This window comes from Dipodomys spectabilis, unplaced genomic scaffold, assembly GCF_019054845.1.
Source record: "Dipodomys spectabilis isolate Male_0828 unplaced genomic scaffold, ASM1905484v1 ptg000002l, whole genome shotgun sequence".
Classification (NCBI taxonomy): Eukaryota; Metazoa; Chordata; class Mammalia; order Rodentia; family Heteromyidae; genus Dipodomys; species Dipodomys spectabilis.
This window is the reverse complement of record NW_024870679.1, coordinates 45,638,889-45,655,524: the sequence shown is the minus strand read 5'-3', so window position 1 is coordinate 45,655,524 and position 16,636 is coordinate 45,638,889. Positions and strand designations below refer to the sequence as shown.

The window sequence follows — 16,636 nt, the reverse complement described above, 5'->3', positions numbered from 1 at the left end:
TGAGCCACAGCGCCACTTCCATGAGAAGCTGTGTTTTGTATATTAAAGCGAATTTAGTCTGTCTCAATTCCTTCTCCTCCTCTCTAGGTGGTGGCTCTAACTTTGACAGTGAAAGGCCAAATGGAAAAAACATGCTTATGAACCCAAGTTCCGGGAGTCAGGATAAACCAGAAAACTTGCTCCCAAGGTAATGCAACTCTTCTTCTTCTTTTTTTGGCTGGTTTTGGGGCTTGAACTCAGGGTGTGATTGCTGCCCTTGAGCTTCTTTTGCTCAAGGCTCACTTGAACCACAGCTCCACTTCAGGCTTTTTCTGAGTAGTTTATTGGAGATAAGAATCTCATGGACTTTCCTGCCTGAGCTATCTTTGAACTGCTATCCTCAGATCTCAGCCTCCTGAGTAGCTAGGATTATAGGCATGAGCCAGCAGGGCCTGGTGCAACCCTTTTTTGATTTTTACATTTATTATTTATTTATTTATTTATTTTCCATCATGGGGCTTGAACTCTGGGCCTGGGCACTGTCCCTCAGCTCTTCAGCTCAAGGCAAGCACTCTACCGCTTGAGCCACAGCGCCACTTCCGTTTTTCTGGTGGTTTATTGGAGGTAAGAGTCTCATGGACTTTCCTTGCCCGGGCTGGCTTTGAAGTGTAATCCTCAGATCTCAGCCTCCTCAGTAGCTAAGATTACAGGCGTGAGCCACCAGTGCCCGGCTAACCCTTTTTTTAGTACCTCTTATGACTGAGGCTCTTACCAGTAGAGAGAGAACTGTGACTGTTATTGTTTATGGTGTAAGTTCTTCCAAGTAGCCTGGGTCTAAGATGTGTTCCTAAAAAACATCTGACATTCACTGAACGCTTATTGTGTATGGTTAGCACCATCCTTTTACATGGACTATTTCTTTTTAAACTCAGGGTTTCCTACTTGCTTTACTTGCTTTTGCTTGATTGGCCACACTTTTTTTTTTTTTTTTGCTGGTTATTTTGGAGATGGAATCTTAGGGACTTTTCTGTCCTGGCTGGCCTTAATCTGTGGTTTATTTACTTTTAAAAATTTTCCAGGAGACACACTATTACAGTATATTTAGTCTAGATTCCAATGCCCCCTATTGATCATAGCCTGAATCATCTGGTCTGGATAAAACACTTTATCTTGTCAAGATTTTAATGAAGCCCATCAGCAACAATGAACAATTCCTAAATGAAATGTAGCTAGATCCATCCTTCTTTTTTTTCTTGTCAGTCCCGGGGCTTGAACTCAGGGCCTGGGCACTGTCCATGTGCATCTTTCGCTCAAGGCTAATGCTCCACCACTTCAGCCACAGTGCTACTTCCAGCCTTTTCTGTTTATGTGGTACTGAGGAATCGAACCCAGGGCTTCCTGTGTGCTAGGCAAGCACTCTTACCACTAAGCCACATTCCCAGCTCCAGATCAGTCCTTCTTTACCTACACTTGGGCTGTGGTGTTTTACACAGATAAAGCCTTCCATAGCCTTAATTAGTATGTACATAGTAGTGATAATAAACACTCATTAGACATTTATTAAGTGTTAGGAATGTTTTAAGTGCCTTATGTATCTTGGTTCATTAAATAACCTTCAACAAAACTTTCTTGGAACTGTCATGGTTCTGATAGGTAAATATGTCAGATTTTGCTTAAGTTGGTACTTGGATAATTTATAGTATAAGTACTATACAAATAATAAAGTATATATTCTCTCTCCCTCTCCCTCCCCCCCCCTCCTTCTCTCTCTCCCACTGTCTCCTTCTTTCTCCTTTTTTTCTCGATGCCAGTCCTGGGGTTTGAACTCAAGACCTGGGCAGTGTCCTTGAACTTTTTTTGCTCAAGACTAGCACTCTACCACTTGAGCCAAAACTTCTGGCTTTTTTGTGGGTTAATTGAAGATTAAAAATCTCATGGGCTTTCCTGCCCAGGCTGGTTTGGAACCACAATCTTCAGATTTCAGGCTCCTGAGTAGCTAGGATTACATACATGTATGAGCCACTACCTGGCTCTTGTTGCCTTTCCTTTTATTTTAGGTGACTTCCTGTGAAATAGAGATATAGAAGTGGAATTAGCCAGCCAGGCACTGGTGGCTCATGCCTGTAATCCTAGCTACTCAGGAGGCTGAGACTCAGGATCACAGTTTGAAGCCAGCTCGGGCAGGAAAGTCTGTGAAACCAGAAAACCAGAAGTGGCACTATGGCTCAAATGGTAGAGCAAAAGCCTTGCGCTGAAGAGCTCAGGGACAGTGCTTACTTACGCCCAGAATTCAAGCCCCATGACCAACTCAAAAAAAAAAAAAAGAATGCAATGCAAAACTAAAAATCTGAAGGTGTGTGTGTGTGTGTGTGTGTGTGTGTGTGTGTGTGTGTGTGTGTGTGTCTCCCTCTGTGTTCATATGCACATGTGCCTGCATGCACTAGTGTACACATGCTTGTTCTGGAATCTGAATTCAGGACCTTGAGTTTTTCTTAGCTTTTTTTTGCACAAGGATGACACTTTACCATTTGAGCCACACCTCCAGTTCTGGCTGTTGATGGTTAATTGGAAGTAAAAGACAAGGATTTATCTCCCCAGGCTTGGCTTTGAACCTGAGATTCTCAGATTTCAACCTCTTAAGTAGCATGAGCTATTGACTCCTGGTCTGAAAGGTTTGAAGTCTTGTTAGATGATGCACAGGGTTCTAGAAAGAGCATTGTCCTGTCTGAATTTTAGTCCACACTGTGCCACCATCCAGCCTAGAAAATTTGTAAATGATGGTGGCTTTAATTTTTCTCACTTGAACATGAATGAAGCATAGTAGATTATCTTCAAAGTCCCTTTCTGGTCTAAGAGTCTATGAATCTACTGTCCATACCAATATACTATGTGAACAACAACATACAAGTTCAGTAAGTTCTCCATGTGTGTTGTAGCAAATAAGCTTACTTTTGGTCTCTTATAGTCTTCTGTGATTCAGATGCTTCTTTGTGGGAATGTCTATCTTTGACTTATATTCACCTATTTTGCCATCAAGGACTCATCAAAATAATATAAAAATGCTTTTATTTTTCCAGGCACAATAAATCCAAGTCTGAAATCTCTGACATGGTTCGCTCTTCCACCATCACAGTATCAGATAAGGCTCATATTTTATCAGTGCAAAAGTTTGGGCTGAGAGAAACAATTGTGAAGTCACATCTACTTCAGAAAGAAGAGCAGTACACCTACATTCAGAACTTCAGGTAACTAACTGGGCCTGGAATTCAAGCACTTCCCTCCCACACCTTGAATTTAAAAGCGAACTGTGTACTATAGAACCTCTCCTCTCCTCATTTTCAAAAAGAGTGATCCCATCCAGGTTGTTGTTGTTTTTTGTTTTTTTAATGGATTTTTCAATTATTATTATTATTATTATTTTGCATGCTGGTACTAGATTTGAACTCTAAGGATTTGAGTATCAGTCTTGGCTTTTTTGTTCAAGGTTGGTGCTTTACCACTTCCACTTGTGGCTTTTTTGCTGATGACTTGGAGCACTAACCTTGAGCAAAAAAGCTCAGAGATAGTGCCCAGGCTGGGAGTCAAGCCCAGCTCTAGAAAAATAAATGAATAAATAATATTAAAAATGCCATTTATAGAGACTGAAGCCAAGTAAAATCTTTCCCCTGTTTTCTCCATATTGTCTCCAAATCGCTGATCAATTCTCTTGGGGGACAGGTTTTTTGTGGGAACATACAATGTAAATGGACAATCCCCGAAAGAATGCCTCCGCCCCTGGCTGAGCCATGGTATCCAGGCACCAGATGTGTACTGTGTAGGGTGAGTGATTCTTTTTTGGTCATCTCTCCATTCTCAAAAACACTGAACTATGATGAAGGGATGGGGACATGAATATGTAGTCAAGTCTTTGTGACAGATGAAAGAATTGAAAACTGAGCATGTGTTGAATAACAGCTGCCTCTCTGTTTGATGTTCTTCTTAGTAAACAAAAGTTTGGCAAAGTACTATGCTTGGCATTTTAATACTAATATTTAATTCTTAGTTTACCTTCTGTTAAAATCTGTACATCTTGAACTGAATTTTTCAGCAAAAAATACTTTTTGCCAGGTAAGGACGATTAGCTAAAGTCCTTTTGTTTTGGTGCTGGGAAGTGAACCCAGAGCATTACTTACATCTGTTAGACAGGGGCTCTAGCATTGAGCTGCTCCCTTAGCCCAATCTTTTTTTTTTTTTTCTCTGTCATGGGGGCTGAACTCTGGGCCTGGGTGCTGTCCTTCAGCTCAAGGCTAGCGTGCCCTACCACTTGAGCCACAGTACCACTTCTGGCTTTTTTCTGCTTATGTGGTGCTGAGGAATGGAACCCAGGCGTCATTCATGCAAGACAAGTACTCTACCACTGAGCCAACTTCCCAGCTTCAAATCATTTTTTTACATGTACTATCTTGCCACCATTATCTTGTGTCCTGTTGGTTTGGAAGGCCAGAAAAGGAAGCCTAGATGGAAATTTATGTAGACTGAGTTTGAATCCTAGTTCTCATTTTGATCCTTGAATGAACCAGGGATGGTAGGTGTAAAATGGGGATACATCAGTTAGCTCTTTGGCTCTGAATATTTATCTTTATTCCCTCTTGAGGATTCTGTAGTGTAGCTAGGCCATAAGCTTCTAAACCAGTTTGAAAACCATTTTATCCATGTTGTCTTCCTCTACTGTCTTAACTGGCTGCTTTTCTAATAGGTTCCAGGAGCTGGATCTGAGTAAGGAAGCCTTTTTCTTTCATGATACTCCAAAGGAGGAAGAATGGTTTAAAGCTGTGTCAGAGAGTCTTCATCCAGATGCCAAATATGCAAAGGTCAGGGAGAAGTCAGAGACCTCTTTTATTATTATTATTATTATTAATTTTATTTATTTATTTGTTTATTTATTGTCGGTTATGGGGCTTGAACTCTGGGCCTGAGCGCAGTCCCTTAGCTCTTCAGCTCAGGGCTAGCACACTACCACTTGAGCTACAGCACCACTTCCGGTTTTCTGGTGGTTTATTGGAGATAAGAGTTTCACGGGTTGGCTTTGAATTGCGATCCTCAGATCTCAGCCTCCTAAGTAGCTAGGATTACAGGCGTGAGCCACCTGCGCCTGGCTATTATTCTTTTTTAATTTAATTTAATTTTACTAGTCATAGGGCTTGAATTCAGGGTCTGGGCACTGTCCCTGAGCTTCTTTTGCTCAAGACTAGCACTCTACCTTTTTTTTTTTTTGCCAGTCGTGAGGCTTGAACTCTGCCTGGGTGCTGTCCCTCAGCTCTTCAGCTCAAGGCGAGCACTCTACCACTTGAGCCACAGTGCTGCTTCTGGTTTTCTGAGTGGTTGATTGGAGATAAGTCTTACAAGTTTCTTGCCGGGGCTGGCTTTGAACTGCAATCCTCAGATCTCAGCCTCCTGGAGTAGCTAGGATTATAGGCGAGCCACTGGTGCTCAGAGTAGCACTCTACCTCTTGAGCCACAGTGCCATTTCTGGCTTTTTCTGTTTATCTGGTACTGAGGAATGGAACCTAGGACTTCATGCATGCTAGGCAAGTATTCACCACTAAGTCACATTCCCAGCCCCAGTTACCTTTTAACTTTGTGCTACTGGTAGAGAAATTCTAAGATATTTTTTTCCTTTCAGTGACCTTTATTGTAAGCCAGTTCTAGTTCTGTTCTTGTTCTCAGTTCCATCTCCTTCGAACAGGTGCCTCTGGGTGGGAATGTTCAGAGTCTGGTCAACTGGGAGCATTTAGGTGTAAAGTGTGCTCAGTGAGTCAAATCTTACATCCCAGCATGCGGGAGTTGATGCTGTCAGCCAGCTTTAAGACTACTTCTCTTTAGGGACATTTGTTCCTGTTTACAATTTCTCTCTCATGCCATAACTTGAATGTTTTCTAGGTAAAGCTCATCCGACTGGTTGGGATTATGCTGCTATTATATGTCAAACAGGAACATGCAGCATATATCTCTGAAGTGGCAGCTGAGACTGTGGGGACAGGAATTATGGGGAGAATGGTGAGTCCTTGCCTGATATTCTGCCATTAAAGACCTTGACTCCCAAGTTTTGGCAGTACTACATCAGTGCTAGTTTGAGGGAGCCAGTGTCCCCTCAAGCAGAGCTGGATTGAACAGACTAGAGTTCATCTGGTAGTAAAGTCTCAGCTTGTTTTCCCAACTAGCACCTGTATTCCTGGTTACTTAGTGTTAGAGGCTCTGGTTAATCCTGACAATTTCATGAAGAATGGTGCAGAATCTGTGTTGGGTCATCAAGAAAAACAGAATGCTCACAGCAGATTTGCAAGATCCTTTTTTTTTTTTTTTGGTCTGTCATGGGGCTTGAACTCGTGAGCTGAGCTTTCACTCAAGGCTGTCACTTTGCTACTTTGAGCCATAGCACCACTTCCAGTTTTCTGGTAGTTAACTGGAGAACAGTCTCATGAACTTTTCCTGCCCAGGCTGGCTTCAAACCATGATCTCCAGATCTCATCCTCCTGAGGAGATAGGATTACAGATATGAGCCACTGGCATCTGGCCAACAGAATTTTTGGTAGAGAAAGGAGAGCACATGGCTTGTCTGTGATAGGAGAAAAGAGCAGTAAATTGAGAGAGCCAGGCTCTGGACTCATCTTTCAATACTGACTAATCCTTGTACCTTTGTGGATTCTTTAAAAAAAATCTTTTTAGGTACTAGATTTTAACTCAGGGCCTTATGCCTTCCTATTCAGTCAATCTACCACTTGAGTTATATGCCTAACACTAGATTTGTATGCTTATCTGTGAAAAAATAAACTCATAAAGCTATTAGTAAGATGGCTTAAGACAAAATATTTTGAAAGTTTGTGACATAATTGTATGTTGGATATATATATGTTTATAAAATATATATATATATATATATATATTTTTTTTTTTATCCTTTAATAGGGTAACAAAGGTGGCGTGGCAATCAGGTTCCAGTTACACAACACCAGTATTTGTGTTGTGAATTCGCACCTGGCAGCCCACACAGAAGAATATGAGAGGAGGAACCAAGACTATAAAGACATTTGTTCTCGGATGCAGTTTTGTCAGGTTGACCCAAGTCTTCCCCCTCTCACCATCACCAAGCACGAGTGAGTCTGGGCTTCTTCCTGTGAGGTTCTCCATGTGTGTGATGTGTGCAGTTGTGGGAGGGGGTACTAGCTGCCAACTTTCTTGGCAGTTCTTAGTTCCCTAACTTTACCATCTGGTAGACTTCTAGAATCATTTTCCAGCATCATTTGTCCCTGGAAGAGTATTAAATTTATTTTAATGTGAATGTGTCTAGATATAACATTATGAGAAAGGTAGCCAGAAACAAAAACAAACAAAAAACCCAAGCAGCTCAATCCAGTTTTTAGTATTATGTTTTAGGAATTTCTGCGTATTCTTTCTGGAGCACAAGAGAATTGGACAATACTACTTGCCTCTACTTGGCTCTTTTTCTCCTCTTACTTTACAAAGCTACAGTTGCAACTGCTTAGAGCATCTTTTTTTTTTTTTTTTTTTTTTTTTTATTGTGAAAATACCGTACAGAGGGGTTAAAATTACACGGGCAAGGTAATGGGTACATTTCTTATCAAGCATTGTTGCCTCCTCCTTTGTTTCCCCATCCCATCCCTTTCCATCTCCCCCTAGAGCATCTTTTACTTGTGTTCATCCTCTTTGTTTCATTTATGGCTAAACCTTGCTATTTGTCTGAATGCAAAGCCTTTGAACTTCAGGCTTTGTGGTAATAGTTGAAGCTGATGCCATTTTTTTTAAGAAGAGGAAGCCACTGGGGCCATGGTGCTTGCTTGAAAATAAAGTTATCCTCTTCTGTCCTGCTGCAGTGGAGCTGTCTCTGGCTTGTTGGTGTTCTGGAGGCTGGCATGATGGCTTTTCTTCTCCAAGACCCCCTGCAGGGATCTCTCACAGCTGAGCTTCTGTATTCTAGTGAACCTGTGGTATCGTAATTTATGAGTTGTGTGTCAGTTTGTGTGCTTTTAGCCTGTGGATGCATTATTTGGTAGTGTGCATACTGCTATTCACATTCTCCAATGATATGATTGTTGGCTTCAGACTTCATGAGATGTGTGATATCAGTATCATCAGAAAGCCTTGAGTTTGCTTTTACCAAAAGCAGCAGTTGTAACAAACCACTGTCATAACTGCTCAGGAGCTCAGTAGTTTAAATCCAGGCTCCACTACAAAGGTTGATCCTTTTGGAGGAATTCTATCTGGAGACTGAGATTATGTTTTGTGAAGTGGAATGTATGTAATGCAGCAAAGGCTTTGTGGCATTATCTGGTTTGGGGCTCTTGAGAGATCATCATCATTTCCTATTCTTGGTTCTTTTTTCATCTTCCCAGCAATGGGATAAGTGATTTTGCTTTCGGGTTCATTCATTCATCTGTGAGCGTGCGTGTGTGTGTGTGTGTGTGTGTGTGTGAGAGAGAGAGAGAGAGGGAGAGAGAGAGAGAGAGAGAAAGAGAGACAGGGAGAGAGAGACAGAGACAGAGATTAGGTCTTGCTATGTATATAGCTCAGGCTAGCCTCAAATACACTGTGTAGTCCAGGTTGGCCTTGAACTTGAAACCCTCCTGTTTTGTCTCCCAAGTACTGGGATCATAGGTATGTGCTACCATGTCTAGCATTACTTTGAGATCTTATTAGATTATTTTCTCAGTCATATAAGAACAAAATAGTTAAGGAGAATTCAACATTGTTTATAATGATCATGGGCCAAGATAATTGTAAGTCAGTCACATTTTTCACATGGTGCTAAGTGGGATGGCAAAAGAAAAAAAAAGTGGAATAGCCATGTCACTTCCCTACCCAGCTCCCAAAAGGCTGAACTTCAGGGCACTTCTGTCTGGAGCACCCTGGAAAGGATGGGTTAAAGTCCCTCCTAAACCTTGTTACCTTTGTGCTCTGTCCTCACAGTGTGATCTTGTGGCTGGGGGACCTCAACTACAGGATAGAAGAGCTGGATGTGGAAAAAGTGAAAAAGCTCATCGAAGAGAAGGCCTTTCAAACCCTGTATGCATATGATCAGGTACAGATGGCCACCTCTGTCCTCTTTGGACAATTGCTTCTGCTGTGAGGGCACAGAGAAGCCTGGCTTCCCAGCCCTTAACTTCCTCCTCAACATGGGAGCTTTCTGAGGACCTGATGTCCAGTAGTTTCTTCTTTTCATCTACTTTTCTCTCTTTTCTCTCTTCAGTAGTGGTCTCCCCATTGGCTCTTTCCTTGAGGCACTTTATCTCCTTTGAGAGCAAGAACATGTTCTCACTTATTCAAGAAGTCTAAATTTCAGACTGAAAGGGTCCCAACTTCGATAAAGAAACTACTTGGTATCTTTGAGATGATTTAATAATTCTTCTTAGGATGAACCTCCTGCTACCTGCATCCTTTTCCTCATGGGTAAGCCTGGAATCTTTCTCAGTTCCTCTCTTCAATTCTAATAGCAGTTAGTTCTATAACCTGCTGTTCTCTACCAGCATTTGTCATTAGCCATTTCCAGGACATGAGAAATGTCTTTCTTTCTCACTGTCCTCTTACTACTCCTTTCATTAAATTTGAATCCTGTTCTAGTGGTCAGAGTTGTTCAGAATGTAAATGTCTCTTTTCTTTCTTAGTCTAAACTCTCCTCATTTTAATAACCTAAGTATTGTCATGAATCTAAATCTTTCTATTATCATTTTCTTTCCCAGTGTAGATTAATTGAAGGAGAATCTTAATTTTGCTTGCTTTTTTTAAAATATAATTTTGTTATTATTAAGGTGTTGCGTAGAGAGGTTACCATTTCATAAGTTAGGTAATGAGTGTATTTCTTTTTTGGACAATGTCACCTCTTCCTTTGCTTTCCCCATTTTGCCTCCTATCCTTGCCCACAAGTTCTTTTTTATAGGCTAGTTTCTTTATTGGCCCATTTTTTTTCCTCTCTCTAGTTTTTTTTCTTTTTTTTTTATCTTATACTCAATTCTTCCTTTCTTTCTTTCTTCCTTCCTTCCTTTCTTTCTTTCTCTCTTTCTTTCTTTCGTTCTTTCTTTCTGTTGGTCGTAGGGCTTGAACTCTGGGCTTGGGCACTGTCCCTGTGCTCTTCAGCTCAAGGTGAGCACTCCGCTTGAGCCACAGCACCACTTCTGGTTTTCTGGTGGTTTATTGGAGATAAGAGTCTCATGGACTTTCCTGCCCGGGATGGCTTTGAACCGTGATCGTCAGATCTCAGCCTCCTGAGTAGCTAGGATTACAGGCATGAGCTACCTGCACCCAGCTTCTTCTACTCAATTCTTATATCAGCATTATCCATATCTGTCTGTTTCATCTGTGCTTAGGATTGAGGCATTCCCATTTTGCTATCCACCTCAATTTGCTGTCCTTTCTGGTCCTTCCTGAAGTACTAGTATCGGACTTTGTGTATTATCTACTTTCCATGTGATTTTAACATCTATATGTATCAATTCAAGAGGCATCTTCTTCCATTCAAACCTTTTTTTTTTTGGCCAGTCCTGAGGCTTGAACTCAGGGCCTGAGTGTTATCCCTGAGCTTTTTTGCTCAAAGTTAGCCATGGTACCACTTGAGCCACAGCTCAACTTCCAGATCTTTTTTTATTTTATTTTATTTTTTGCTGGTTAATTGTAGATAAGAGTCTCATGTAGTTTTCTTCCACACTGGCTTCAAACTATGACCCTCAGATGTCAGCCTCCCGAGTAGCTAGGATTATAGGCATGAGCCACTAACACCCAGCACATTCATACCTAATGTTAAAATTACTTTCTGTTGCTTTTTCCTTTGATAATGTTTCCAGAAAATCATTTTCAGAAAGTTGGCAAGTGGCTGTGTCCCCTATGTTAGAGATGACAGTTCTCCACCAATCCATGCAGTACCAAGTGTGGTCCCAAGGAAGAGGCAGGAATACATGCGGGCTTTCTTACTTGTTGTGTGTGACTTGGATGGGGCCCTGTGATTTAATGCAATATGTTACTATTCCTTTCAAAATGTGTCAGACACTTTTTTTTTTTTCCAGTCATAGGGTTTGAACTGTGGGCCTGGGCTTGAGTTCTTCAGCTCAAGGCTAGTGCTCTACCATTTGAGCAACAGCACCATTTCCAGTTTTATGGTGGTTAATTGGAGATAAAGAGTCTCACGGATGTTCCTGCCTGGGCTAGCTTTGAACGGTGAGCTTCAGATCTCAGCCTCCTGAGTAGCTAGGATTATAGACGTGAGCCACTGGAGCCTGGCTCAGACACTATTTTATTGTTGGCAGTTTTTCTAATGAGCCTATGAGGTAGGTTCTGTCATAAATCCCAAATTCACAGATGGGAAAATCAAGGCAGATTAATTTCCTCTAGTTCACATAACACAATTTAAGAGCACAATTCTCTGTATATATATTTGAAGCAACTATGCTGGATGGATGATATGTTTGATACTTGGAGCTGAGAAAGTATGTTGAAGTGTACCTAGTGCTGTTTAAGACATCTCAGTGAGGTGGCATTCAGGCTTCTAGATACAGATTTAAGATTCTTAAAGCCAGGCATAGTACATACTCATACCAACACATAGGATGCTAAGGCAGGATAGTCACAAGTTCAAGGCCAGCCTGGACTATATAGTGAGATCTTTACTCAAAAGAAACAGGTGAGGGAGATGAGAAGGGATTGAGCCTTAAAAATGATTCACCAGACCAGCATGGTATTACATGCCTGTAATCCTAGTATGAGGCTAAGGCAGGAAGATCAAGAGTTTGAGTCCAGCTTGGCTACATAATAAAACCCTATCTTAAAATTCAAGGAAAAAGCTGGGCATCAGTGGCTCACATCTGTAATCCCAGCTACTCAGGAGGCTGAGATCTGAGGATCATGGTTCAAAGCCAGGAAGATCCGTGAGACTCTTATTTCTAATAAACCACCAGAAAACTGGAAGTGGCTTATCTCAAGCGCTTGCCTTGAGCTGAATTGCTGAGGGACAGTCCTCAGGCCCAGAGTTCAAGCTCTGTAACCACCACCACCACCAACAACAAAAATCCAAGGAAAACTCCAGACACAGAGTCTCATATCTACAGTTGTAGCTGCTTGAAAAGTGGAGAAGAGCAGGAGGATTTTTGGTCTAGGATGGCCAGGCACAAATAACAGAGGGGCTGGGAAGGTGGCTCAGTGGTAGAGTGCTTGCCTTGCATGCATGAGGCCCTGGGTTCGATTCCTCAGTACCACATAAGCAAAAAGAAAAAAGCCAGAAGTGGCTCTGTGGCTCAAGTGGTAGAGCGCTATCCTTGAGCTGAAGAGCTGAGGGACAGTGCCCAGGCCCAGAGTTCAGGCCCCATGACGGACTCCCCACCCCACCCCCCCCAAAAAAAGAAAAATAACAGAAACAAAGGGCTAGACATGTAGCTCAAGTGGTATGGATTTCAAATTGATTTTCTTTCTTATTAATTAAACATTTGACTTGTTTGTGTATTTGATGATGTTGGGGATTGAATTCAGGACCTCAGACTTGCTAGGTAGGCACTTGACCTTTTGAGCCATGCTTCTGGCCCTTTTTTGTATTGGTTATTTTTATTTTTTGCCAGTCGTGGGGCCTGAACTCTGGGCCTGGGCACTGTCCCTCAGCTCTTCAGCTCAAGGCAAGCACTCTACCACTTGAGCTACAGTGTCACTTCTGGCTTTTTCTGCTTATGTGGTGCTGAGGAATTGAACCCAGGACCTCATGCATGCAAGGCAAGCACTCTACCACTGAGCCACTTTCCCAGCCCTGTATTGGTTATTTTTGAAGTAGGATCTCACTTCATGCCTGGGTTGGCCTAGGCTGTGATCCTCCTATTTGTGCTTTCTCATGTCGTTGGAGATGTAGGCACATAGAACTCACCCAGCCATTGGTTGAGATGAAGTTTTATGAACTTTTATACCTGGGCCAGCTTTGAGTTGTGTTTCCCTGATCTCTGCCTGCCTCTCAAGTATCAACCTTTATATTCTGAAGTATTTTCTCTCCCATCCTTTTATACAGCTCAAAATTCAGGTGGCTGCAAAGACTGTCTTTGAAGGCTTCACTGAGGGTGAGCTCACATTCCAGCCTACCTACAAATATGACACTGGCTCTGATGACTGGGATACCAGGTAGGTCAGAGGTCAGAAATGGTTCCAGAGGGTTGAACAAATGGTAACCTAGAAATTCTGGGAAGCAATAGACCTCATGGACTTGAAGAATATGATTTTTCTATGACGTTCCTTGTGTTTTTCACTCCAGTAAAAATTTCCATATTTATAAAAAGGAATTACAGGAAATTGGGGCAGGGTGGTAGGGGGAACATTTCCTATCAGTGTCTGCTCACTTAAGCAGCCTGCCTTCCCACAGATTGTCTGTTTGACTGCCTTGGGCTTCCATAATAGGTCAGCTGTGCTTACAGTAGTTCAAACTAACTTGGCTTATATCTAATTATTATATGCTTGGTACTATTTTTTTTTTCTGCCACTCCTGGGGCTTGAGCACTGTCCCTGAGCTTCTTTCTGCTCAAGGCTAGAACTCTACCACTTGAGCCACAGCACCACTTCTGGGCTTTTCTGTTTATGTAGTGCTGAAGAATCTAACTCTAGACCGTGCATGTGAGGCAAGCAGTCTACTGCTAAGCCACATTCCTGGCCCCTTGATACTATTTTATTTTATTTTTGTCGGTTGTGGGGCTTGAACTCTGGACTTGGGTACTATCTGTCAGCTCTTCAGCTCAATGCGAACACTCTACCACTTGAGCTACAGCGCCACTTCCAGTTTTTTCTAGTGGTTTATTGGAGATAAGTGTCTCACGGACTTTCCTGCCTGGGCTGGCTTTGAACCATGATTCTCAGATCTTAGCCTCTTGAGTAGCTAGGCTTACAGGCGTGAGCCACTGGCACCCAGCTTGATACTGTTTTTTATTAGTGCTTACTGTGTGTCACATGCTATTTGGTATATCTTATTTACATCATCTCACTTATTAGAATAGGTATGATTTTTAAAAATGAAATTATGAGAATATATTATACAAAAAATAAAAACAAAATTATACATAATAAGGGGTTTCATCATGAAATTTCCAAGCATGCATATAATATACTTTGTTCATATTTATTCTCTCTCTCTCTCACCTGTCCTAGGGCTTGAACTCTGGCCTGGACACTTTCCCTGAGCTTTGTGCTCAAGGCTAGTGTTTTACCTCTTGAGCCATACTTCTGGCTTTTTGGTGGTTAATTGGAGATAAGAATTTCACAGACTTTTTCCTGCCTGGGCTGGTTTTGAAACACAATCCTCTGGTCTCAGCCTACTGAGTAGCTAGGATTATAGATGTGAGCCACAGCACCGTAGAAAAATCAAAGAGCCTCTTAAACAATAAGTGGTAGAGAGGCGGGATTTGACTTCAGGACTAGGAATTCAGAGCTTGTTCCTTAAGGACTGTCTTTGAAGGACCATAGTGCTCTTATTCTCATATGGTTTTTATTATTATGTCCTAATTTTCACAGGAGGCTAGAGGACAGAGAGTCAGCTGTCTTTAATTCTCATTTCCTGCCAGGGGAGCAGGAAATGTTTCCCTTTTTCTATTTCTCCTTACTTTAGCCCCAGTTACTAAAATGAATCCTTGCTAACACTTTGAAAAACAAACAAAAAGAACAGTCAGTGAAGTGTGTGTTGTGTGTGTGTATATGTGTATGTGTGTGTTTTCTTTCCCCTCACAGCTAGCACTCTACCATTTGAACCATGCCTCCAGCCCAGTAAACTGTTTTCATGAAGCTTTCGTAGTTGTTTTAATGGCACACAGGATACATATTATTCCTTACAGACTAATGTTAGATCCCTGGGGTACATGGGCACTAAGACTGTCCCATTATTACCTGCCTGAGCTGGGCACTTGCTCAGCAGTGGGTCTTGCTTCTTCAGAAGTGTTCCCAGAATGGACTTTGCATTTCAGTGAGAAGTGTCGTGCCCCTGCCTGGTGTGACCGAATTCTCTGGAAAGGAAAGAACATAACTCAGCTGAGTTACCAGAGCCACATGGCCTTGAAGACCAGCGATCACAAACCTGTCAGCTCAGTGTTTGACGTTGGGGTAGGTGGGAAGCTGGTACCTGGGAAAATTCTATAAGGTACTGTTTTTCATATCAGGGCAACTTTTTGTCTTTCTGTTCTCTTTCTCTGTCCTTGAATATGAGGAAGCTTTGTAACATAGTTTTAGCTTAATAATTATTTCAGTAGACTTGTATACTTTTCCATATAGCTAGCAATTCCCTTAGTTATATCCTTCTAGATCTTTCTTTTTCTTTTTTTTTTTGCCATCTTAGAGCTTGAACTCAGGGCCAGGGCACTGTCCTTGAGCTTCTTTTGCTCGTCTAGCGCTCTACCACTTGAGCCACAGCGCTAGTTCCAGCCTTTTCTGTTTATATGGTACTGAGGAATTGAACCCAGGGCTTCATGCATGCAAGGCAAGTAATTTACCACTAAGCCACATTCCTAGCCCTAGATCTTTCTTTATGCATTTATAAGTGAGTATGTCACTATTCTGTGTACAATATACCAAATGTTTTTCCTATTTATTTATTTACTGGCAGCACTAGGGTTTATTTACCTCTTTAGCCATTCCCCCAGCCTTTTATACTTTTAGTTACTTTTTTTCAGATTAAGTCTTGCATTTTTGCTCTGGCTGGTCTTGTGATCCTTCTTTGTATACATCTCCCACATAGCTGGGATTTGCAGGCATGTGCCACTGTACCTAGCCTCTTTTATTTTAAATGTGTGTTTTTTTTTTTTCTTTTCTTTTTTGGTACTGGGATATTGCACCCAGGATGTTGCACTTGCTAGGCAAGTGCTTTGCCAATGACTACATCCCATCCCTCTCCCCCCACTGCTTTTTTTTTGGTAAAAAATATAGCACCTACAATCCTAGCTACTCAGGAGGCTGAAATCTAAGGATCACTGTTCAAAGGAAGGAAGCCATGAGACTCTTTTTTTTTTCTTTTTTGGTCGGTCGTGAGGCTTGAACTCTGGGTTTGGGCACTGTCTCTGTGCTCTTCAGCTAAAGGCGAGGGCTCTACCACTTGAGCCACAGTGCCACTTCTGGTTTTTTAGTGGTTTATTGGAGATAAGAGTCTTCAAGGACTTTCCTGCCCGGGCTGGCTTTGAACCGTGATCTTCAGATCTCAGCCTCCTGAGTAACTAGGATTACAGGCGTGAGCCACTGGCGCCTGTGCCATGAGACTCTTATCACCAATGAACCACCAAAAAGTTGGAATTAGAGCTGTAGCTTAAGTGGTAGACTAGCGTTGAGCAAAAAAGCTCTGGTAGGCCTTGAAATCAAGTCCCAGGACTAGCATCAAAATAAAGAGATAACATTATATGTATTATTCTGAGAGCATCTTTTTGTTCCTTATTAAATATGTCTTAGGAGATTTTTCCATGATAGTAAAGGTACAACTTACTGTTTTGTTTTATTTTGTTTTTAGTGCTAGTTCTGGACTTGAACTCAGGGCCTAGGCACTGTCCCTGAGTCTTTTTGCTCAAGACTAGTTAATGCTCTACCACTTGAGCCACAGCTTTCCTTCTATCTTCTTGATGGTTGGAGAGAACAGTCTCATGGACTTTCCTACCTGGACTGGCTTCTTTTTTTTGGGGGG

The 16,636-nt window shown here is 41.8% G+C and overlaps 1 protein-coding gene across 2 annotated transcripts in view; it reads left to right on the top strand.

The window, feature by feature from the left end:
* Positions 1 to 16,636, top strand: part of Inpp5b (inositol polyphosphate-5-phosphatase B) — a 70,121-nt gene that overhangs the window by 38,668 nt on the left and 14,817 nt on the right. For both annotated transcript variants that reach the window (XM_042674897.1, XM_042674906.1), the window contains 9 exons: positions 88 to 187; positions 3,057 to 3,224; positions 3,697 to 3,798; positions 4,715 to 4,829; positions 5,899 to 6,015; positions 6,925 to 7,112; positions 8,944 to 9,055; positions 13,007 to 13,116; positions 14,940 to 15,075. In XM_042674897.1, coding sequence (XP_042530831.1) covers positions 88 to 187; positions 3,057 to 3,224; positions 3,697 to 3,798; positions 4,715 to 4,829; positions 5,899 to 6,015; positions 6,925 to 7,112; positions 8,944 to 9,055; positions 13,007 to 13,116; positions 14,940 to 15,075 — 1,148 coding nt within the window. The remainder of the gene's footprint in view (positions 1 to 87; positions 188 to 3,056; positions 3,225 to 3,696; positions 3,799 to 4,714; positions 4,830 to 5,898; positions 6,016 to 6,924; positions 7,113 to 8,943; positions 9,056 to 13,006; positions 13,117 to 14,939; positions 15,076 to 16,636) is intronic.